Raw genomic sequence first — 25,016 nt, forward strand, 5'->3', positions numbered from 1 at the left:
AAAAAAATAATTTATTTGATTTATTTATTTTCGAACAAAAGTATCATACATAAAATATCATTAACAAAAAAAAAAACAGTTCAACATGGCCGAAAATGGAGCAGGATGAAGCATAAGCTTATTATTTTCCCACCCCATTACCACATACATCATTCATCTATTACTTAAACTTATTTCTTCTTTTACTTATCTCTTCTTTTTACATGAAATATATTTTATCCTTTTGGCATCTTTGACAAATTATATGTTTGATTCCATTCATATAGATTTCATATATAATATATTCATTCATTCATTCATTCATTCATTTCTTGTCGGCCTAGTCCCGTTATTAATCCGGGGTCAGATGTGAAGTTCAGCGGAATGAACAGCCAACTTATCCAGCATGTTTTTACGCAGCGGATACCCTTCCAGCCACAACCCATTTCTGGGAAACATCCACACACACTCATTCACACTCATACAATAGGGACAATTTTAGCCTACCCAATTCACCTGTACCGCATGTCTTTGGACTTGTGGGGGAAACCGGAGCACCTGGAGAAAACCCACGCAAACGCAGGGAGAACATGCAAACTCCACACAGAAACGCCAACTGACCCAGCCGAGGCTCGAACCAGTGACCTTCTTGCTGTGAGGCGACAGCACTACCTACTGCGCCACTGCGTTGCCCACTATATATATATATATATATATATATATATATATATATATATATATATATATATATATATATATATTTCATATAAAAAAAAAATAATAATAATAAAAAATAAATAAATTAAAAAAAAATTAAAAAAAACAAGACTGCATCCGAAATTGCATAGTTCCATACTATATAGTACGCTAAAAACAGTGTGCGAGCCGAGTAGTAGTGTTGGGCAATGTCGATCAGTTTGGCATCGTACGATGTCTAATGTGAAACATTGCGATGGATGACGGCATCGCGCCGCAGGCAGCGGTGAATTAATTATTCATGAATAATTAATTATTTGTAGCCTACCCTTTCAACTACCTGACCTGCATGGTCTTTGTTTTCCATAACTAAATCATAAATAAATAAATAGAAGTTACACACAAATGACCACCTGTCAATCACTTTTTCTGCAGGACTCTAGCATGAATAGTCAGAGTGATCTGTGTTGTTATAATGGCGTCGACAAACTTGGTTGGTAAAAAGGTGCACAACCAACAGGAACCAACCAACAGTATCTGAGGTTTGCTACAATTACTAAATACAAGCGTGAAAGCGAAAGATTGAAGCAGTGTACTGACGCTTTGATACGTTACCTGATAGTTTCAAAAGACACAAGAGTCGTTACATAGAGACAAGATTAAATATCATGTTAAGCTATAGTGATCCAGTGGTACATCCTTGATAAACTGTGCGACGTGCACTAGGGCTGTGCAATTAATCAAAAATCCGGTTTCGATTTAGATTTTGGCTTCTAACGATTATGAAACACCATTAATCGAGATAAAGGATTATTGCATCATAACCCCCCCCCCCTTTCCAGTTGTACACATTTGTTGCTCTGCAAAGCTCAGCTTCACATGAAAATGACTAAAAGCATGTACTGCAGTGTAACTTTTACAGCACGGGATCGCAGCGGTTTATCCATTATCATGCCAGCCCTGTAGCGTGAGCTGAATTCACCTGGCTTCAAGTCGTAGTGGATGATGGGAGGTTTGATCTCGTTGAGGTATCGGAGCGCATTGACAATCTGCATGACGATAGATCGAGCTTCTTTCTCGGACATCAGCTTGTGTTGCTTCAGATAGAAATCCAGATCATTCCCCTCACAGAACTCCAGAACAGTGCAGAATCTGAAGCAAGATAAATAGCAAACCCAATTAAATATACAGTTGAAGCCAGAATTATTAGCCCATCTACATATTTTTTTGTCCCAATTTCTGTTTAACGGAGAGAAGATTTATTCAGCACATTTCTAAACATGATAGTTTTAATAACTCATTTCTAATAACTGATTTATTTTATCTTTGCCATGATGACCGTTAATAATATTAGACTAGATATTGTTCTAGACACTTCTATACAGCTTAAAGTGACATTTAAAGGCTTAATTAGGCAAGTTAGGGTACTTAGGTAAGTCATTGTATAACGTTGGTTTGTTCTGTAGACAATCGAAAACAAATATTGCTTAAAGGTGGAGTATGCAAGCTTAACACCCAGTGGTTGAACTAGGTATTGCACACCTGGTTCAAATATCCCACAAGGGCAGGTTGCCAGATTGAGGACCAACAGGAGTGAGTCTGACAATCGAGTCGAAAGGCTGATTTAAATCATGTTCTATATAAAAGCAACGGCATACGATAGGAAGAGTATTTTCATTTTAAAAGTTTTTGTCCTAACCAACACCTCAAATTGATATATTAGAAACGGCTTTTATTTCTCACCGGTGAACAACAGAAAACTGACAATGATCACCTCGGGTACACCTCATGTGCTTTATTCAGAGTTAAATGCTAGCAAAGTGAGTTTAAATGCCATTTTATTATTATTATTATTATTATTATTTCTTTATTTAGCCAGGAGATCACATTGAGACAGTAAGTCTCTTCTTCCAGTGAGACCTGGTCAAGACGGCAGACAGCACATAAAGTTTCACATAAAAATCACAAAAAACAACATCACAAAATTACAAAATCACCATTTATAAAAAGGTCAGATCATTAAAAACAATTCCAAGTATCCTTTAAGACGTTGTACAGAAGATGTTTAAAGATACTCAGAGTCAGAAGCGTGTCAAGATTAGACTGATTTTGCAGGTCATTCCAAGCTCTAGGAGCATAAAAGGGAAAAGCACATTTGCCAAGTTCTCACAATACCTTTGAGACTGTTAAACGAATACCGGAACCGAATCTAGTGGGTTGGTTATTTATGTGAAACAACCAAATTATTTTACATGACATTTATTACCATATACTGCAGATAGTCCACCTCAGATCTTGAAAATAAATCGTTTAAAATTGAACTTTAGATCTGTGACTCAAAACCAACACGAGTGATTCAACATCTACATTTAATAATGTTAAAGAGGTTTAATATGTATTAATTAGATTACAAACATCACCATTTTGTTGGAGTGCAGTGAGTGCACTATTCTGTGCTTCTGAATGGCTGTATTTAAATTTCTGCCTGGTGCAAACGACCAAATCGCCTATCAATGCAAATCTCATCATGTAGCATTTGTTAGGACACGGGGTTACAATGTAACCTGCACACCTAATGTTTACGTTTGTAATACTTATGTTATTTGCTAATTAATAACCACCTCATGTGGAACTCTGTCTTTGGCTGCTATTGTCCACTGTCGCATTTCAGTCACAGACACATACTTTGAGATCCTTCCTGCCTGAATGAATGAATGAATGAAATACTTGGTTTTTCACCAAGGCAACCGGAGTGCTGAAATATAATTGGCTAAACTGGCATTTGGCGGATTAAAGGGACAAAAACAAAGACAGCCGTTCCGGCACATCAGGGGTCCCGTAAGGGGGGGGTAGTAGTTAGGAAGATTCTAAGGGCCCATACATTTAGGGGGGCCCCAGAGACATTATCAAGGGTCCGCCCCAACCCCTACCCCCACCAGCGGCGCCACTGTGGCACATAATGCACATTTTCAAAGCAGAATATCTGACTTCAGCATTGTTTTTTAAGACAAACAAGTATTCACTTAGCATGTTTCTTAAATATCTGCAAACATTTTATGATGTTTTTATGCTTTAAAAGAGTCAAAAACTTACAGCACTTTTAAAAGGGTTAATAATACTGCCCTTAAAATGGTTTAAAAAGCTTTTATTCTAGCTGAAATAAAATAATTTCTCCAAAAGAAAAAATATTATAAGAAATACTGTGAAAAACTCCTTGCTTTGTTAAACATCATTTGGGAAACATTTGAAAAAGAAATTCACAGGAGGGCGAATAAGTTCGACTTCAGCTGTATAAAAACACAAGCAACAATCAGACTTAATCAGACTTACGTGTCGGTGTCCAGCGAGAAGTAATCATAGAGTTTGACTATTCTAGGATGGTCCAGTTGCTTGTGGATTCTGTATTCTCTACAGGCATGTCTGGAGCGGACGAAACAACACATGAGCATGAAAAACATCGGAGAGGAGGGAAAGACATCAGAAGCGATGGCCAACATACTTGTGGTAATTCTCTTTCTTCTCTTCTCTCCAGTTCTTGTTGAGCTGGTGGATCTTCACCGCTGCGTATCGCTGCTCAAACAGGTCAAACGCCTTCAACACAACAACAACAACAACAAACAAGTTTGATTAGTCACAATAATCACAAATTAAACTCTCTGACATGTACATTAAAGTTAATAGATGATCTCAATGGCTGGCTGACATCTTTTTGTAACTGGATTAGCTGTAACCATATCTCTTTCTCAATAGATTACTATGAAACTGGTTGTAATTTAATATTGAAGATCTGGGATATTAGATTGCTGTTTTATAACAGTATCAAGTCAGTCAAGGTGTGTAATCTTACTATGGTGAAGTATGTTGTGGCTTTTAATTATTATACCCACTAAATACACGTCTGATCTTACTGTCAAACATTAAATTATTACAAGCAAAATAAATTAAAAACAAAAAGTTTGACTTTGTCCAGCACTAGGCACTTTTTGGGCATCAATTATAGTCAATTTCTGAATGCTTTCTTTTAGATATTGAGCTGTGCGCCCTAGTAGCATTATATGGACTTAACCCTACAAATGTTGCCTTGTCATCTACACAATCAAATGCACTTGTCTTCTGTTTAATAATTGCTATTAGGCTTATAACACTGAACTGGAAAAATCCTTCCCCTCCCAGTTATGTACATTGGATGCATGATCCGATGCAGTCTATGCAAATAGAAAAGATTAGATATACAGTTAGCGGTAAAACTGAATAATTTGGCACTATTTGGCAACCCTTCCTTTTAGATAAAAAAAAATACATAAATAAAAATAAATAAATAGGTATTTAGGTGTTTTTTTAATTAATTTATTTTCTACTGCTGTACCCTTTGAATATTTTTATTTATATATATTTTTTGTATTGTTGTAAGGCCTAATATGCTTTACTTTTATCTATAATGAAGAAGAAGAAGAAGAAGAAAGAGCTTTATTGCCAGGTATGTTCACACATACGAGGAATTTGTTTTCGTGACAGAGCTTCTACAGTGCAACAGGATAACAGAGACAGGACAAAAAACAGATAATAAATATATTAAAAAAAAAAAAAAAAAACAAGAAAAAAAAAAAGAAAACAAAAGAAAAATAGAAAAAAATAGAAGACAAAAAAGAAGAAAAAAAATAGAAAAAATAGAAAAAAAAATAGAAAAATAGAAAAAAATAGAAAAAAAAGAAAAAGAAAAACAGAAAAAATAGAAGAAAAAAAGAAGAAAAAAATAGAAAAAAATAGAAGAAAAAAGAAGAAAAATAGAAAAAAATAGAAAAAAAAATAAAAGAAAAAAATAAAAAATAAAAAAATAGAAAAAATAGAAGTTAATATAATGTTATTTTATCTATCTTATTATTAAATTTTTGTATTTGTTTTGTGTGCTTTTTTTTTAGATTTTCCCTAAATGCAAGAATGTGTTATTGTATTGCTTTATTCAGAGAGAAAGAAAATGTGATCAAATTGTGTTCTGCTGCTAGATTAGAGCAGTTGGTGTCTAATGATTCTTCTTATTTGGTGCTGTGGCTCTCTGACTAATATCTATCAATAAAAAACAGAGTTAAACTAAAAATAAAACGTTTTATCTTGCTTAATCTCTGAAATGACTATATTATAGTCTCATGATATAGCTAATTTGATAATTGAAGTTCTGGTCCTAATACAATCACGATAAAATCATAACTAGAGCAATTTTCTACATGTGTATCAATAAATACCCAGTTTCAGTGACAACTATATCAGAAACTTCAGAAGTGAAATAAATTAAATGTTTAATGTTTATAATTTTTGCTTTAGTTTTTACACGAACATAAATGGTCACCATTGACTTCCATATGGAAAGAAATACTATAGAAGTCAATGGTGACCAATCAATCTGGAAGTGAGCTCCTCCTTTACCAATATTGCTCTGTAGCATGTATTCATAAATTGTATGTTTATAGACAAACCTTTTTGACCCAGTCTCAGTTTGAAGATTTCCTATCATTTTTACATGCCATAAGCTCAGCAGCTGTATTTAAAGTAATGTGTTATTTACAATTTAAAATAACTGTTGTATGTAAATATATATTTAAAATGTGACTTATTTCTGCAATTCAAGACTGAATTTCCAGTCTTTAGTGACACATGATGCTTTAGAAATCAGTCAATTTGGCTGATTTTCTAATCAGGAAACATTTCTTATAATTAATATTAAACGCAGTTGTGCTGATTATGTTTTTGTGCAAAATTAAATATGTTTTAGGACTAAATAAAATGATAAAAGTCACTTTTGATCAATTTAATGTCCTTGCAGAGTAAAAGTAAGATTCTTTAAATAAATTTACTAACTAATAAAACTAAATTAATTTACTAAGGACTTATAAATAAAATAAAAACTTATAAATTATTATATTAAAAATTAAATACCTTATAAACTTCACTAAAACCTCCTCTTCCCAGCAAGTGTAACAGAAGATATCGTTCATTAAGAGTTGGATGGTCTTTAAACCTGCAAAAAAATAGATATAAATACAAGTATATTACGTATATTACTCGTTTTCAGAAGCAGCATAATTTGGTTTGCAAAGCAAAAACAATCAAATATATTATATTAACAATCATATATTAGTACATATATTAATATGTTTGTTTGTTTTCAGGTTAGTTTGTTCATTTGCTTTAAAAATGACAAAAAAATTCCCACTGCAACAACAGAGACCCATATTTAAGACCTCCACAAACAAAATGTAACATTTAAACGAGTAAATATTATATAAAATATAAATATTAGTAAATATTGTAAATCAGAATTAGTGTTAGTGTTATTATTAATAATGGTATTATTATTATTAATGGCTTACTGAGAACTGTCCTCATTGTTGATTCTCTTAAGCTCTCGAATGTGCAGATTCCTCACACGCTCCAACCGTTCCAGCTCTGCCTGGATCTCTGCCTCCTCCTGAACACACACACACACACAACACACACACACACACAACACATTAATGTAACGTACTAATACTTTATTTACACTATCTTTCTTCTGCCGATTAAATATTTTACAAATGTTGATATCTGAACAATTGATGGTTATTGATGGCACCATTGACTTCTGTAAGTAAAGATATACTATGGAAGTCAATAGTGACCATCCCTGAAGTTAAAGGTAAAATCTGGTCACTAAATGATGACCACTGACTTCCATATGGAAAGAAATACTATGGAAGTCAATGGTGACCAATGATTCTTTATCCACATTCCTCTGAAGCATGTGTTCATCAATTGTGCAATTATACACAAACCTTTTTGAGATGACCCAGTCTCAGTTTGAAGATTTCCTCCTGCTCATGATACTCGGCCACAGTCAGCCTGAACACAGACATATCGATGATATAAAAAAAAATTAACTGCATAAAACACTTTTTACACAAACCATTGCACCATAAATCATGCACGCTTAAATAATAATCCCAGAATGATGATTTGTGCACACCAGTCCTACTGAACTCATCTTAACCGCATTAGAAGTCAATGGGAGTCTCGGTTTGGAGGTAAATGAGTTTTTTTGCGTGTGTGTGTGTGTGTGTGTGTGTGTGTGTGTGTGTGTTGATTTCTCACAGTGTCGGCAGGCTGGGTTTGAGGAAGGGATCGTTGTCGGCTCCGTTCACTGCTTTGGTCTTTCTCTGTTTGGACTCGTTGGGGGTCGGGCTCTGGGAGGAGGGTGTGCTAGGAGGTTTGCGCTTCGCTAGAAGTTTCCGCTGCCTCTCAATCTCTTCCCGCTGCTGGTTTATCCACTCCTGCTGCCTTTTGACACACACAAAACAAAAATAAATATATACGAGAAAGCAAAAAAATCCTTACCCATAGATTACAGAACAGAACTTTTTTTTTTTCAAAGTTTGGACCGAACATGTTTGGAAATTAGTCTTTGCCCTAACATATTGAAAGGAATTTTGCAACTGTATTATTATTATAATTTTAAATACATAAATTAGGGTTGGGTCGATAGACGATGTCATTGTCCATCTTGATGGCTGTCGGCCATCGGAGATGCTGAGCCGGCATCACGATCCTCCACCCGCCCCCATTCCAGCAGCAACCCACTCGCAAAATATACACTCTTAGGCCCTGTTTACACTAATACGCCTTTGTTTTAAAATGGCATTTTAGAACAAAAACTACCCACGTCCACACTGGCGTTTTACCTAACATTTCCAAACAGCTCTCAGTCCACACTATACCGCTGAAAACACAAATCACGTGACCACAAACACACACACTCTCTGTCACGTGCTGCAGCGTCTGAGTTCCAGCAGTCAGCCCAGAGAGCAGTGCACGTCGGACAGTTTATCAAGGATGTACCGCTGGTTCGCGTCTCAGTATAGTGATATTTAATTAATCTTGTCTCCATCTAACGATTCTTCCGTCTTTTGAATCTATCAGGTAACGTGTCACAGCGTCAGTACACTGCTTAAATCTTTCACTTTCACGCTTGTACTTAGTAATTTTAGTGAAAACCGCAGATACTGTTGGTTGGTTCCTGTTGGTTGTGCACCTTTTATACCAATCAAGTTTGTCGATGCCATTATAACGACACAGATCACTCTGACTATTCATGCCAGAGTCCCGCAGAAAAAGTGTTTGACAGGTGGTCATTTGTGTGTAACTTCTCTTTATTAATTTATGATTTGGTTATAGGTAAAACTAAGACCATGTGGGTCAGGTAGTTGAAATGGTAGGCTACAAATAATTAATTCATTATGAATTAATTAATTATTCACAAATAATTAATTCACCGCTGCCTACGACGACGATGATGCCATCGTGATGTTTCACACTAGACATCATATGATGGCTAAATGATCGACATCGCCCAACCCTAACATAAATACAATATATAAATACATAATTACTAAAAGAAAAGCAAAAAAAACTTGCCATATAAAATTTTACATTGGCTAGTCTACTTTTGTGATTACAGATGCATAATGTTTGAATAAATACTTTTTTAATGTTATTATTATTGGCCTTTTTAAATTATCAGTCAGCTATTTTAAAGCTGATAAATTTGGAATATTTCTACCAGTTAAATCACTTCAGATATGGGTTTTTTTTGTAAACAGGAACATAAAAATCAACATTTTATTGGCCAAATTTTCAAAATTCTGTATTTTTGTAAACATCTGTATTTTGATTTATAGGTTATTGTAAATCTCAAATTATATAGGGTTTGACCTAAAGTCAACACAAAAATGTGAGCATGAAATCAAAACTGACAATACTTGACCTGTCTCTTATTATTTTATGATTAAGTTATTATTTTAGTATTAAAGAATTTGAAGTCACATTAATCAAAATACGTTCCGTTCCTCTTCCACAACATTTCCTTACTAATGATGTGTTTACTGGTTTAAAGGTGGGATCAACCTGTCACTCACATGAGATCCACCAATAGCAAACCACAACATCACATCAACCAATCAATTACATATAGACAACACCAAGCCCCGCCCTACATTAGTTCAAGAAGCTAGATCAATCAGATATGCATCATAAAAAGGTTTCTAGCCACAGCAGCCTTGAAAATATCAACTATTTACATTTTACTTTTCAGTCAGTCTTTGTACACAATGTAACTACAGAAGAGTCAAAGTTTTAAAAAGGAGAATTACACATTTTTTGGACGAGATGCTAATGGTCTAATCCAATTCAGCTCTTTATGCTAAGCTAAGCTAAAAGTGCTCCCGCCAGACCCAAAGATTGGTCGAAGGAACAGTAAAAAAAAACCGTAAGGAGAGTTATAAAATGAGCCTATTTCCCCCCCAAAATGGAGTGTTATTTTATAAGTGGTTTTGTTTGCATCTAAACATGAGGTTAATTGTTTTTAAAAAGAAAATAAAAGACAACAAAATCTGGATGGTAAATTTGGATACAGTGTTAGTTTGTGTGAGACTCTTACTTGACGAGGTTCTGGAAGGCATATCCATCAGTCCACTGTTCGGAATAGGACGCCCCGTGCCGGACTGTGGTGAAGTGTCCCAGACGCAGCCGGTCCTGCATGCTCTTTTCCCGGCAGGACTGTTTCTCTTGAGTGCTCTAGTGAGACGAAAGCACAATTGAGAGTCATCCAATAACCTCTGACACAGCTGTAGGCTTATGACAGTATTAGATTTTGTTTGTTTGTTAGTTTATTGCCCCATCAGCAACTTGCGGCTATTTCAAGACAAGATTAACATAGATAAAAAATTATTTTATAATAATAATAATAATAATTGCAAATTCATTTTTCAATAAAGAGTTCATACAAAATAAATGACTAAAATGTACATTAAAAACAGACATGATCAGTTTAAATTTTAATAAACAACTTATAATTCTTATGGGGATGCATATTTTTAAAAATCCATCAGTGCTCGGAGTATAAAAATTCTGTCTGGAGAAAAATTCACATACTACTAAAATATGCTTTATTGTAAGAGCGGTATCAGATTTATATGCTGCGATTAATTGCTGAGACTTTTATCACGGTATACCGTATCATCACGATATTGACCTAAGCTGCAAAAAGAGGTTACTTTAACAGGTATAATAATTTAAAATATTTCTATTGCTTAAATACCTGCAGTGCATAATGTATCTACATGTTCAGAGTTAATAAAATGTTTTAAACTAATTAAATTGCCAAAAGGATTAAGTACAATAGGTTACACCTTACAATAAAGCTTCATTAGTAAATGTCATTTAATGGATAAAAAATAAATGAAACTGAAAAAGCCAGATTTATTAGTTACAATTTTAATATTGGTAAACAAAAACTGAATTTAAAGCAATTAACTCCAATAAAAACATTTACAATAACATCACCTAAGATTAATAAATGCTTTTGTAGATTCAAAATGAAACCTTACTGTAAAGAGTTCAACAAAAGGACTATAAATAATCACAGAAATTTCAATGTTGTAGGCAAGATTAACATGAAAACGTTTATGTTTGCAAATAAACCAGCATTAAGTCTTCTTTTCATCTGCTGTGATGTACAATCACTGAATATTCCTAACAGGCACTCTAAAAGGTTCAATAATATAGAACTATCCACTGTATTTTGAAGTGCCAATGATATTAATACGGTGCATGTTCATTATTATGATATATTGTATTTTATACAACAGTTCTGTCTGGTTCTTGAATCTGCTTGACTGATAGCAGTGTGATATTCTGCTAGTAACAGCACTCGACCAGCCTCTTCACCTTTCTCCCTTGTGTATTACTCCGCCCACAAACAGCAACAAGCAGAGGACACTCTACAGCAGGGGTCCCTAATCTCGGTCCTGGAGGGCCGGTGTCCCTCCAAGATTTAGCTCCAACTTGCCTCAACACACCTGCCTGGATGTTTCTAGTCTACCTAGGAAGACCTTGATTAGCTTGTTTAGGTGTGTTTGATTAGAGTTGGAGCTAAAATCTGCAGGACACCGGCCCTCCAGGAACAAGTTTGGTGATCACTGCTCTACAGTTTGACAAATATTGCAGCTGTTGGGCGACATAATGTACTTTTCAGTATTTTTTTAGTCGAGAATGTAGTTGTTTAGATTGCAGCTGTGAAGTTTTAGAAGTATAGTGCCTATTTTAAATAGTTATAATTTCTGAGAGACAGAGCGTCTGCGGCCATTAGCCTGTCTGAGCAAAGACAGTTGATGATGTTCATCCACAAGATGGAAACAGGGACCGCATAATAAGGCCTAAGAGAAAACCAGTGTAATTTTAAACTACAGCTGATCAAGTCATTATTAAACAGGTAAATGACTTTCTAAGTTGATCTCTCTCTTTTGAATGCTGTAGTGCTGTATTTATAGCATAGTAATATTGTGATCTCCTGATTGCAACAGAGAAATACTGGGAGATATCACTGTAGACTGAGATGGCATGATCCTTATAATCTAAAAATGTGAGCAAAATCACCCGTTTTGTCATCACTTTAGACATTACGCTAGAGAATCACTCAAACACTTGCTCTAAAATGACGTTGGTGAATTAGTAACGGTTTCTGCTGTTCTGACGTCAGCTGCAGATGTGAATGAATGGTGGAAGAAAGTAGTTCCTTTTACAAAAGGGTTTTGAGACTCTCCATGTTTGATTTTCTTTTTTATACAACGATTATGCCGTCGAACTGTTTTATAAATTTAATATCACACTCGTAGCAGTGCGCTGTGGCTGTATATCGTCACAGGAGCGTTAAGGCACGAAGCCCTAATGCACGCCTCCCATCAGTGCCAATATACAGCCACGTCTCACTGCTACGAGTGCGATATTGCTCATATATATTGAATGACTAAATTACACATCGGCATTTGTCTACACAGCTGCAAGCACATGAAACACAGCTCACCTTCTCAATCAGGAGTTTTTTACTCATCGTAGTGCATTTGTTCAGACGCTCCTTGAAACGTTCCAGCAGTTTCTGCTGCTCATCTATCTGTCTTCGGAGGTCACAGTTCGCCTGGGTGGAAAACATCAGAAACACTTACTGTCTGCACTCAGATGCCACTTCCAAAAGCGCAAAATGAGCTCAAGGACAGGTGAAACTCATCTGTCTGTTTCTTACCCTGAGTAGATCATCTATTCTGCCCTCCTTCTTCTCAAGGTCAAGATTCTTATTGCTCTCAAGTGCAGCCAGTTTCAACAGTGTCAAATCCGTCTGAAAGCAGAGGAGAAAACGAGTTAAATGTGGAGAACAGCAGAGATCAGCATGTGTGAGTCTCAATAAACAGTTCATCATACAGTTGAAGTCTAAATTATTAGCCCTGTGAATTTAGTCTTTTCCTTTTTCATATATTTCCCAAATGATGTTTAACAGAGGAATTTTTCACAGTATTTCCTATAATGTTTTTTTCTTCTGGAGAAAGTCTTATTCGTTTTATTTTGGCTAGAATAAAAGCAGTTTTTAATTTTTTAAAAACCTTTTTAAAGTCAATATTTTTAGCCCCCTTAAGCTATATATTTTTTCGATTGTCTAAAACAAACCATCATTATACACTAGCCCCTTTCACACAGCGATACCGTTAAATATCTGGAAAATTTCTGGAACGACTTTACCGGTGAAGTCAAAAGAACGCTGTTCACACAGACGAGGACGTTCTGGAATTTTTCCGGAAAAGACCATTCACACATCCATTCCAAATTACTGGTAAATTCTGACATCATTAACCAGAAGTAACCTCTAAACGGCTGCGCTTGTTTTTGTAAACACAGAAGGGGTCGGGCTTTTGTTGATGGTTTAACTTTTTTTGAAAAAAGCTTTAGCATTATGCTGCTGCTTTGTCCGAGAGACGTCCAAAGGCAGATCCGCGAACCACAGCTAAATGTTTACACATTTGACGACATTACAAATTCTGTGGATCGGTAAGTATTGTGAACAATTTCAATGAAAACACTTTCGCATGTTGCGACGTACATAATATGTGTGTGTGCTGGAGCTCACCGGCTGCTTCACGTGCACACGAGTCAAGCAACTGAAGCAGAGCTTGAAGGTAAACAAACAAACAGTGGTTTATCATAAGTTTTATATCGATAATTTTTTACACAGTTGGCAATCAGAAGAAAGATAGAAACACTATCTGACAAACATCTAGCAGCTAAATGTGTCAAAGGCTTTTATTTTCATAAACAAGCGTAGATGTGAATGCGTCTGAATGTTCTGATTGGCTGGAGTAGACGTCTCACGTCTAGAATGCGCTCTTTCCGGCAAATTTCCTTCTGCATTCACACAGAACAGCACTCCGGCAAATTACTGGTAATGTTACAACTTCTCTTTCCGGAAAATTGCAGAACTTACTTACTGGTATTTTCAAAAAAGGCTTGTTCACACATGATCCCTTTCTGGAAAATTGCCTGTATTTTCCGGAAAGATCTGTATGTGTGAAAGGGGCTACTGACTTGCCTAATAAACCCAATTAACCTAGCTAAGCCTTTAAATGTCACTTTAAGCTAAATAATAGTATTGTGAAAAATCTCTAGATAAATATTATGTACTGTCTTCTATTATTTATAATTTGATGATAAATCAGACCTTCCCCCATAGATAACATTAAAGCCTGGGAGGAGGACCTTGGTATTCCACTTTCAGATGATACATGGAATGGTGCTCTCAGCAAGATTCACTCATCATCCATTAGTGCTCGACATTCTCTTCTTCAGTTTACAATAGTACATAAAGCTCATTTATTTAAAGTTATATATTCATATATAAAAGTTTGTTTCCTGGTGTTCGCTCTTTGTGTAATAGATGCCAGGCCGCTGAGGGTACTTTAATGCACACATTCTGGATTTGCCCTAAATTAGATAACCTTTGGAGATCAATATTCGATACCCTTTCTGTTGTGCTTCAATATAAATTAGAGCCGGAACCACTTGTGGCTTTATTTGGAATCGCCCCAGAAGACTTATGTTTCTCTGCGTCAAAGTGTAAGATTCTTGCCTTCTCTTATTTATTAGCGCGCAGAGCGATTTTGCTTAAATGGAAAGATCCCCTTCCACCCACCTTTATTCAACGGACCAGAGAGATGATGTCTTGTCTTTACCTTGAAAAAATTAGATACTCTATAAGAGGATCGAGTAAACAATTCTATAAGATATGGCACTCCTTTATTGATTATGTTGACTGTATTATGTAATAACCTACAAATATAAATGTATATATAATTTTGAAATTTATTTATTTACTTTTGTTTCGTTTTGGTTTTATTTTATTTATTTATTTATTTATTTATTTATTTATGTTTTTGTTGTTGTTATTATTTTTATTATCATTACTAACATTGCTATGTTTCTCCAAACACTTGTAATTGTAGCCTGAAGTGATCGACAGCTGTGTTTTGTTCAATTCTATGTAAGGGTTATAGGGTTTGTGAATGGATATATTTGAAAATTAATAAAAATATTTAAACAAATAATATTATTTACTGTCATCATGTCAAAGATAAATGAAATCCGTTATTAGAAATTGAGTTTTAAAAACTCTTATGTTTAGAAATGTGTTGAAAGATCTTCTCTCCGATAAACGGAAATTGGGGGATAAATATACAGGGGGCTAATAATTCAGACTTTAACTGTAAGTGAAGTACACAGATTGAACATTGTGCTGCAGACTGACCGAACATCAGAGAGAGCAGAGCCTGTTTACCAATGCCAGACTGTGCAGTGTCTGTGTGTTTGAAAGCAACAGTGATGTAAATACTACCTGGACACTTCTGCTGCTCAGCTGTTTCAGATTCATGGTGTGATCCATGAAACACAGGCTGGTGGGTGATGAGCTGTTCTGTCTGACCTGGAGAGTGGAAAACAGCAGCATTAAAATGATTGTGTGTTATTTAAAGGATTAGTTAACTCAAAAATGAAAATTCTGTTACTAATTACTCATCCGTATGTTGTTCTAATCCCCTCAAACCTTCTTCTGAACACAAATTAAGATATTTTAGAAGAAATCCTGGAGCTCTCTCATCCTCCATAGATGGCAATGGAAGCAAAAATATTGCCAAAACAATCCATGTGACTTTAGAGGTTCAAATGTAATCACATGAAGCTCCAAGAAGACTTTTATGAGGCAAAACTAAACTGTAAATACGATTTTGTTTTGGTTCCTTTTGTGGACTTCAGGTCTCAGGAGCATTGCCGTCTGCACGTCATGATTTTACCAAGTATGATGCGATCCTGGATTAACATCTATGTTGATCCTGGAACATCATCTTGTTGGAAAATGTAATCCATACATATTCCCACCCCTAAACCCAACCATAACTGTAAATTATTGCCAGAATCAGAGGCGAATAATAGTTGGATAATAATAATGTAGAAGTATATAACCCTAACCGTAAGCCTAGACTTAACATGAACAGTAAACATATCCCTTAAATCTGATTGGCTGATTGAAATTATGTTCCAGGAGCAACACAGACCTTAATCCAGGAACATGTCCTACTCAGGTTGGCAATTATCATCTATGGTGGATGAGAGAGCTCCAGGATTTCATCTAAAATATCCATATTTTTGTTCCAAAAATGGGGTCTCGGGAAATTGGAACAACTTGAGGGTAATTAATAACAAAGTTCATTTTTGGGTGAGCTAATGCTTTTTATTTTCCTTCCCGCTTTATTTTCATCTTCTCTAACTCAGCAAAATTTGCAGACAAACTGAATGATAAAATGACATGTTTATGCACAGTCTGATGATGATGCATTTTGAGTCTATTGCCATATCAGCTTCGCTGGCTATGTCATGGCAACACTTAAAAGTCATCAACAGCAATAAATTATACAAAAGATAAAATACATAAATAATAATATCAATAATAATAATAATAATAATAATAATAATAATAATAAAGTTTTTTAGGGTTTACTTTTGATAAAAATTGGATTCACATTTTAAAATTATTTCATTTAAAGTCTCTCCAGATAAAAATCATTGCCTGATAACATTAAAAAATAGGGCATTCCACAAGAATATGTTTAACAGTTTGGTTTCTGTTGCAATATTGACACTTTACGCACAGTCTAAACAAAATACAGCAACATTAATCAAATAATAATAATAAATACAGTGGTCAACATAAATGAGTACACCCCATTTTGAAAATGAATATTTTTTCCATTTCTCAGTGAATATAGGTAATATATATTGGTGCATTTAAGCAACAGTCATGATTTTACCAAGTATGATGCGATCCTGGATTAACATCTATGTTGATCCTGGAAGATCATTTTTGTTGTAAAATGTAATCCATACATATTCCCTACCCCTAAACCCAACCATAACTGTAAATTATTGCCAGAATCAGAGGCGAATAATAGTTGGATAATAATCATGTAGAAGTATATAACCCAAACCGTAAGCCTAGACTTTTTTCCATTTTTCAGTGAATATAGGTAATATATTTTGGTGCATTTAAACAACAGAATAAACAGATATATTTAATAAAATAACATTTTAGTCCTCAAACATCTTTAGAAATAGAAAGATAATACATTTAAATGCAAGGGGAATATTGTGAAAATTTATATCATTTATTTTTTCATTTATTAATATTTGTAATTAATTATATATATATTAAAGTATATACATTTTTTTGTTTGATTAGCTCCAGATTTGGCTTCAGTACTGACTAATTTAATGTATATACACAAATAAATTACTGTAAAGCATCCTATAGAAAATATGAATTCATGCTGAGCACTGCAAATAAATAAAATAAAACACGAACATGCAAAATATCACAGGTGGGTTGTTATAAAAATTTTAATAAAATAAAAATACAATTATATTCAAGATGAAGTTGATTATTAATCTAGTGGGAATGAAATTGAGGCTGACCCAATCCTTTAAGGAGATAGTACACCCAAAAATGCTGTCATCATTTACTCACCTGTTTCATATCAGTTCAAGTTTCTATTGTGCACAAAATAAGATATTTTGAAAAATGTTGCACTCCCGTAACCATTGATTTTCTTACTATGGAAGTAAATGGTTAGGGTTTCAAACATTCTTCAAAATATCATCTTTGTGTTCAAGTATGGAACAAGTACAACAATTTTTGGGTGAACTAACTCTTTAAATCCTCAAATCCAAGCACTTACGATGGCTCCAGGTGCAGAGTGAGAGTTCTGTGGTGAGCGCAGGACCGGAGGAAGACCCCGGACTGGACTCGATCCGTTTCCTCCCTGGAACTACAAGAAGATAATTTGATGTTTTTAACCGCACCACATAACATACTAGCAGGACGTGACGTCATCACGGTGTCATCAATAACATGCATTTCACAACTCCACAAGTCAAAACATCTACCGAAGCGAGCAGCCATTGGCAGCAGCAGTCTGACTAAAAGCTCAATGACTCCTGACTGACATTTAATACAGAGCTGACTAAACGCAGAGTCATCCTCACAAAGCTGTACTCACATCAAAATAATCGCTGATCTTGGGGCCTCGGCCGGAAGACTTTCCTGAGAGGTAAAAAATATATACAAGTCAATGGCTACAATCACTTTTCTGTAATTGCACTGCATCATTTTTGTGCTAAACATTAAATACTGCATCCCCCCCAGCAAAAAAAGTTCATGAAGCACATAATTCTGGATGTTTCTGAAATGCCAAGCCTTCAAACAAACTATTAATGTCTTAATTTAAAGAACCACTCCACTTTTTTTAGGAAAGAGGCTCATTTTACAACAATTGAGTTTTACCATTATCGAATCCATTCAGCCAATCTCTGGGTCTGGCGGAAGCACTTTTAGCTTAACATAAATCATTGAATCAGATTAAAGCATTAGCATCTCACTCAAACATTCAAAAAAGAGATTAATTTTCCCTATTTAAAACTTGACTCTTCTGTAGTTACATTGTGTAATAAGACCATACCTGCCTACACTGCCGTTTTTCCTGGGAGTCTCCCGTATTTCAGACCCATCTCCAGTTTTGTTCTGTCTCCCGGAAAACTCCCGGAATTTCCTCCCCCCCAGCTGAAACCTGGTGCTTAACCACCTCCAACCCAGCCTTCAGTTCTCGCACACCCCCCACTCCCCCTCCAGTGTTCAGTTCGCGTAATTTCTTTTCGTAATTTCCAGCATGCCACTCTCTGCACGACACATCCCACCCTTCCGCCTCTGCCTCAACCGCCCATCCCCCCTGCCCAAATATGGTCAATATGACTAGGAACTACACTAGCTGAAAAAAAGTCTTGTCATTGATCCCAGTTGTAAGAGCAACAAATAATAACTTGACTTCTAGAAGGTCGGTTTTTCTGATGAATTATCTGTTGAACTGCATCCCAACCATCACAAACGCTGCAGAAGACGTACTGGAACCTGCATGAACCCAAGATTCAGCAGCCTGAGGTATCAAGACATTTGTGCTGCCCATTACATTACAAACCACAGGAGAGGGAAAACTCTTCGGCAGGATAGCGCTCCTTCTCATACTTCAGCCTCCACATCAAAGTTCCTGAAAGCAAGGAAGGTCATAGTGCTCCAGGATTGGCCAGCCCAGTCACCAGACATGAACATTATTGAGCATGTCTGGGGTAAGATGAAGGAGGAGGCATTGAAGAGGAATCCAAAGTATCTTGATGAACTCTGGGAGTCCTGCAGGAACGCTTTCTTTGCCATTCCAGATGACTTTATTAATCAGTGATTTGAGTCATTACAGAGATGTATGGATGCAGTCCTCCAAGCTCATGATGGAGTCATACACAATATTCATTCCTTTTCCACTGCACCATCACTTTATATTCTATACTGGACATTATTTCTGTTAAGTGACAAGACTTTTGTCTAAGCAAAGTCAGACCTTACTGTCCTAATTAAATCATTAAAAATCAAATCATGTTCATATTTTATTTTGGTAAAATAAGCGTAGTCTAGAGGCCTTTGCCTTACATATAAGCCCCTTCTGATGCCAAATCAACTAGAAATCAAGTTATTATTTGTGGTTCCTAAAACTTGGATAAGCGACAAGACTTTTGTCAGGCAGTGTATACTCCAGAAATTATTACGCAAGATATAGAGTATAGTTCCTAGCCATATTACCCTAAAAAATAGCAACAATTCATTTTTCGTTAGTCTTAGTACATGACGTAACTACAATTAAAATCTAAATAGGAAACTGTACAAAAATTATTTATAATTATCGTGAGATGCTAACGGTCTAATCCAATTCAATGGCTTATGCTAAGCTAAGCTAAAAGTGCTCCCGCCAGACATCGAGATTGGCTGAATAGAGTCAAAAATGGTAGTCAACTCTATAACTCTTGGGGAGCTGTAAAATGAGCCTATTTCCAAAAAAAGTTGAGTGTTCCTTTAACGCAAGTTGACGTTACCTTGGCTGCTCTCGGATTGGTTATCAACCTTCCTCTTTCTTCCTCTGGACGACTCGGAGTGCTTCTTCTCTGGAGTCTTAGGAAAACAGAAAAAAAAAGCATCACTATTCCACTCAATCAATAACTTCATTGACTAAATCAATAGGATCAATATTAATGCTTCAGCTAATTTCCTTCTGAAGGTCAATTCAGGCCTCACAGGAGCTGTAAACGACTCGACACTGTGCGCTTAAAAATTCAGGCATCATTTACCACATCATTCCAAACCCATTGGACTTTTTATTAATGTCCTGGGTGCTCTTTTCGGTGCAATAAAAGTGAGTATAAACAGATGCTGTCAAACTCAAAAAATACAATCAAACCATCATAGATTTATTCCCTGAGAAGTCATGGAATATTAAGAATGGAGAAAACAAACTTTGTTGCATTGTCACAAACTTAGGAATACATTTGTATGGACAAGCTTAATGGTTAAAGGATGTTTATTCAAAATTTAGTAGTCTGTATGACTGATATTTCTAATTTTCAGGATTTTTTGGACAAAGTCAGGTTTGATTGTTTTAACTACTTTTTTGTATAAAAATAAATAAAATAAATAAATATATAAAATAAGTAAAAAAACAACAACAGCTAAAAATTTAAGCAGAGTTTACCACATCATTCAAAGCCTATCTGACTTTTTATTGTTATACTGGGTGCTTTTTTCAGTGTAATGCTGTCTAAACAAAATACAACCATAATAAATGTGATTTAGGTTATGCAATGAAGAGTCATGGAATAGGGTATTACAAAAGTAAAAAAAAATAAAAATCTAATTTCTGACATATAAAATGAGACATACGTGACATTATCACATTAATGTATGGACTTCAGAGACCTTGGAATACATTTAGCCAATATTTATGGTGTTTATTTGAAAATTTGCAGTCTGTAATATTGATTTTCCAATTTTGTGTGTTGATTGTTTTCCAACTAATTGTTTTACTGTACAAACGCACAAAACAAAAAAAAAAAACAATGACAAATATTGTACATTTTTACAAAATGCATTTTTTGTAAATATCCTGTGTGCTCTTTTCATATAAACAGGAATGGACAGATGCTGTCAAAAATCCCCATAATACCGATTATGACATGGCTATGTACGCCAACCGGCCACTTTATTAGGTACACCCCTCCAACTGCTTGTTAACGCAAATTTCTAATCAGCCAATCACATGGCAGCAGCTCAATGCATTTAGGCATGTAGACATGGTCAAGACGATCTGCTGCAGTTCAAACCGAGCATCAGAATGAGGAAGAAAGCTGATTTAAGTGACTTTGAACGAGGCATGGTTGTTGGTGCCAGACTGGTCTGAGTATTTCAGAAACTGCTGATCTACTGGGATTTTCACGCACCACCATCTCTAGGGTTTACAGAGAATGGTCTGAGAAAGAGAAAATATCCAGTGAGTGGCGGTTCTGTGGGCGCCAAATCAGCAGCAACTGTGTGATGCTATCATGTCAATATGGACCAAAATCTCTGAGGAATATTTCCAGTACCTTGTTGAATCTATGACAGGAAGGATTAAGGCAGTTCTGAAGGCAAAAGGGGGTCCAACGTGTTACTAGTAAAACGTACCTAATAAAGTGGGCAGTAAGTGTATAACTCAGGCATGGGCAAACTCGATCCTCGAGGGCCGGTGTCCCTGCAGAGTTTTGCTCCAACACTAATCAAACACACCTGAACACCCTAATTAGTGTCTTCAAGGTCACTAGAAAGCTACAAGCAGGTGTGTTTGATTAGGGTTGGTGCAAAACTATGCAGGGACATCGGCCCTCCAGGATCGAGTTTGCCCATCCCTGGTATAACTGCTGGTTAACTATACAATTTTGTAATAATAACTTTTTGTAAAGCTGCTTTGGAACAATAATTACTGTAAAAAAGAAGTGCTATACAAATAAACTTAAATTTAATATTAGGAAAAGTCATCAAAATATAAATTTGATGAATAATTATCCTTATTTATGAATAATTATTCTCTTTAAATATAAATACATGTATACTAATCAAACTCACTGAATATGCAGGTGATCCTCCTTTCTTTATGTCAGAGTTCTTTATGGAAAAAGCACACGAGAAAGCGTTCAATAAATAAAGCTTAAAAACCAAATCTTTAAGTTTGCATGTGAATATTGTTTACCTCGGACTCCTTGTCACTCGATGACCCCAGGCTGCCAAAACTGTGACTGGAGCACTCGTTATTGTTCAAACCCTAAAAAGGAAGTTCACAATCAATAGATCAATACATCAATAAGTCATTATGATAGATTGGTTGATGGCAAACACAAGACTGTTTAAACATCACTTGTTTAAGCCTTTTCAGAGCAAATACATACAAGTGAAGATTATGTACATGCATTTATTTACAGTGGGGGAAATAAATATTGAACACGTCTCCATTTTTCTCAGAAAACATGTTTCTAAAGGTGCTGATGGCTTGAAATTTTCACCAGATGTTGGTAACAACCAAAGACATCCATATTTGCAAAGAAAACGACTTGCAAACGACCTGAATGAGTTTTACTGCCGGTTTGAGAAAACCCCCCACACCCACTCTGAACTGCTCTTCACGCCACCATTAACACCACCATCCCCCGCCTCCCTCATACCTGCCCTACAGTTCAGTGAAGAGGAGGTGTGCCAGGTCTTCCGGAAACAGAAGAGGAAAAAAGCACCAGGCCCAGATTTTATAACACCAGCCTGTTTAAAATCCTGTGCTGACCAACTGGCCCCCATCTTCACCCTGATCTTCAACAGATCACTGGAGCTGTGTGAAGTGCCCTCCTGCCTCAAACGCTCCACCATCATCCCCATCCCAAAGAAACCCAAACTTACAGGACTAAATGACTACAGACCGGTGGCACTAACATCTGTGGTCATGAAGTCCTTTGAAAAACTGATGCTGGCTCACCTGAAGGACATCACTGAACCCTCACTGGATTCTCTTCAGTTTGCCTACAGAGCAAACAGGTCTGTGGATGATGCGGTTAATATGGGACTGCATTATGCTCTGCAACACCTAGACAGACCAGGGACCTATGTGAGGATGTTGTTTGTTGACTTCAGCTCGGCGTTTAACACCATCATCCCAAAACTTCTCCTGCCCAAATTAACTCAGCTCTCTGTGCCCACCTCTGTCTGTCATTGGATCAACAGCTTCCTAACGGACAGGCAGCAGCTGGTGAAGCTGGGAAAATTCTCATCTAGCATCCGCACAATCAGCACTGGCGCCCCCCAGGGGTGTGTCCTCTCCCCACTGCTCTTCTCCCTGTACACGAATGACTGCACATCAAAAGACTCCTCTGTGAAGCTCTTGAAGTTTGCAGACGACACCACACTTATCGGCCTCATTCAGGACGGTGACGAGTCTGCCTACAGACAGGAGGTTAAGGAGTTGGCTGTCTGGTGCAGTAACAACAACCTGGAGCTCAACACGCTCAAAACAGTGGAGATGATAGTGGACTTCAGGAGAAACCCCCCTGCTCTCCCCCCACTGAGCATCATGGACAGCATTGTGGCAGCAGTGGAGTCATTCAAGTTCCTGGGCACCACCATCTCTAAGGACCTGAAGTGGGACACTCACATTGACTCCATTGTCAAAAAAGCTCAACAGAGGCTGTACTTTCTTCGTCAGCTGAGGAAGTTTAACCTCCCAAAGGAGCTGCTGAAACAGTTCTACACCTCCATCATTGAATCAGTCATCTGCACATCAATAACTGTCTGGTTTAGCTCAGCTACTAAATACGACCTCCAAAGACTACGTCGAATAGTTCGGACTGCTGAGCGAATCATTGGTACAACCCTTCCTACTCCCCAAGAACTGTACTTATCCAGAGCGAGCAGAAGGGCTGCCAAAATCACTCTGGACCCCTCACACCCAGCACACTGCCTCTTTGAACTTTTACCTTCTGGTCGACGCTACAGAGCACTGCGCACCAGAACAGCCCGACACAGAAACAGTTTCTTCCCTCAGGCAATCCATCTCATGAACACTTGATGATAATAATTGTGGAACCAACATCACTACTTGCTATACACTTTTATACACATATACACTTATTTAACAACACACTTTACATGCCAATTTGCACATAACAGCTGCACACATAACGTTGTATATAGTAATAAACATGTACATACACTTGTCAATCTGTATATTTGCACTCACTACTTACTTCTATTTTTAAAAATATATATTTATTATCTGTTTTTTGTCCTGTCTCTGTAATCCTGTTGCACTGTAGAAGCTCTGTCACGAAAACAAATTCCTAGTATGTGTGAACATACCTGGCAATAAAGCTCTTTCTGATTCTGATTCTGATTCTGAAAACAAATCTAATTCGTTTACAAATGACATTCTGTGTAATAAAATGAAATGACTCAGGGGAAAAAGTATTGAACACATGAAGAAAGGAAGGTGTAGAAAGTAGGCCTGTCACGGTATCGATTTTCTGCTGTACGATATATTGATTTATAGCGATTGAACAATATTAAGACTATTTAATGCCACTTATTATATCATGCCGGAACGACAATATAATATCACCACAACGCAAATACCCTGCTAAACAGAACACATCATATTTCATTCTTAAGAATATTTAACTTAATTATAGTCATTTTAACTATTTAATAATCAGTCATTGGAATCAGAATGTGAAAACGCATATCCTAAATAAATAGTAATAACAAAAGTGCAAAATAGAAAATAACATATCTGCTACCAGATCTGTTATCAGGTGTCTGACACCCATATGAAAATACACTATAGTAATTTATAGTAAATACTAGTGTTTTTTAACCATACTGATACTGACACCTCGGTGAGCCACTGCCCCTCTGCCCTCATTCGCTGAAGTGGCCCTCTCGCCTGTATCCTCTACCTCTAATGCGTCCGTGCCCCCGTCACGACCCCCCCCCACTTAGAGTGACT

The 25,016-nt window shown here is 36.3% G+C and overlaps 1 protein-coding gene across 2 annotated transcripts in view; it reads right to left on the reverse strand.

Moving 5' to 3' along the window:
* tlk1b (tousled-like kinase 1b) overlaps positions 1-25,016 on the reverse strand; it is a 48,370-nt gene that overhangs the window by 5,799 nt on the left and 17,555 nt on the right. Inside the window, exons 3-18 of one of the 2 annotated variants that reach the window (XM_056459386.1) lie at positions 22,224-22,295; positions 22,100-22,138; positions 20,041-20,116; positions 18,126-18,169; positions 17,805-17,894; positions 15,413-15,499; positions 12,779-12,871; positions 12,563-12,673; positions 10,139-10,275; positions 7,798-7,983; positions 7,482-7,548; positions 7,041-7,138; positions 6,607-6,688; positions 4,175-4,266; positions 4,006-4,095; positions 1,658-1,827 (exon numbers count right to left, since the gene is read on the reverse strand). In XM_056459386.1, the coding sequence (XP_056315361.1) occupies positions 1,658-1,827; positions 4,006-4,095; positions 4,175-4,266; positions 6,607-6,688; positions 7,041-7,138; positions 7,482-7,548; positions 7,798-7,983; positions 10,139-10,275; positions 12,563-12,673; positions 12,779-12,871; positions 15,413-15,499; positions 17,805-17,894; positions 18,126-18,169; positions 20,041-20,116; positions 22,100-22,138; positions 22,224-22,295 (1,534 nt within the window). The remainder of the gene's footprint in view (positions 1-1,657; positions 1,828-4,005; positions 4,096-4,174; positions 4,267-6,606; positions 6,689-7,040; positions 7,139-7,481; positions 7,549-7,797; positions 7,984-10,138; positions 10,276-12,562; positions 12,674-12,778; positions 12,872-15,412; positions 15,500-17,804; positions 17,895-18,125; positions 18,170-20,040; positions 20,117-22,099; positions 22,139-22,223; positions 22,296-25,016) is intronic. The other variant, XM_056459387.1, reaches the window with a different exon arrangement.

This window comes from Danio aesculapii, chromosome 6, assembly GCF_903798145.1.
Source record: "Danio aesculapii chromosome 6, fDanAes4.1, whole genome shotgun sequence".
Taxonomy (NCBI): Eukaryota; Metazoa; Chordata; class Actinopteri; order Cypriniformes; family Danionidae; genus Danio; species Danio aesculapii.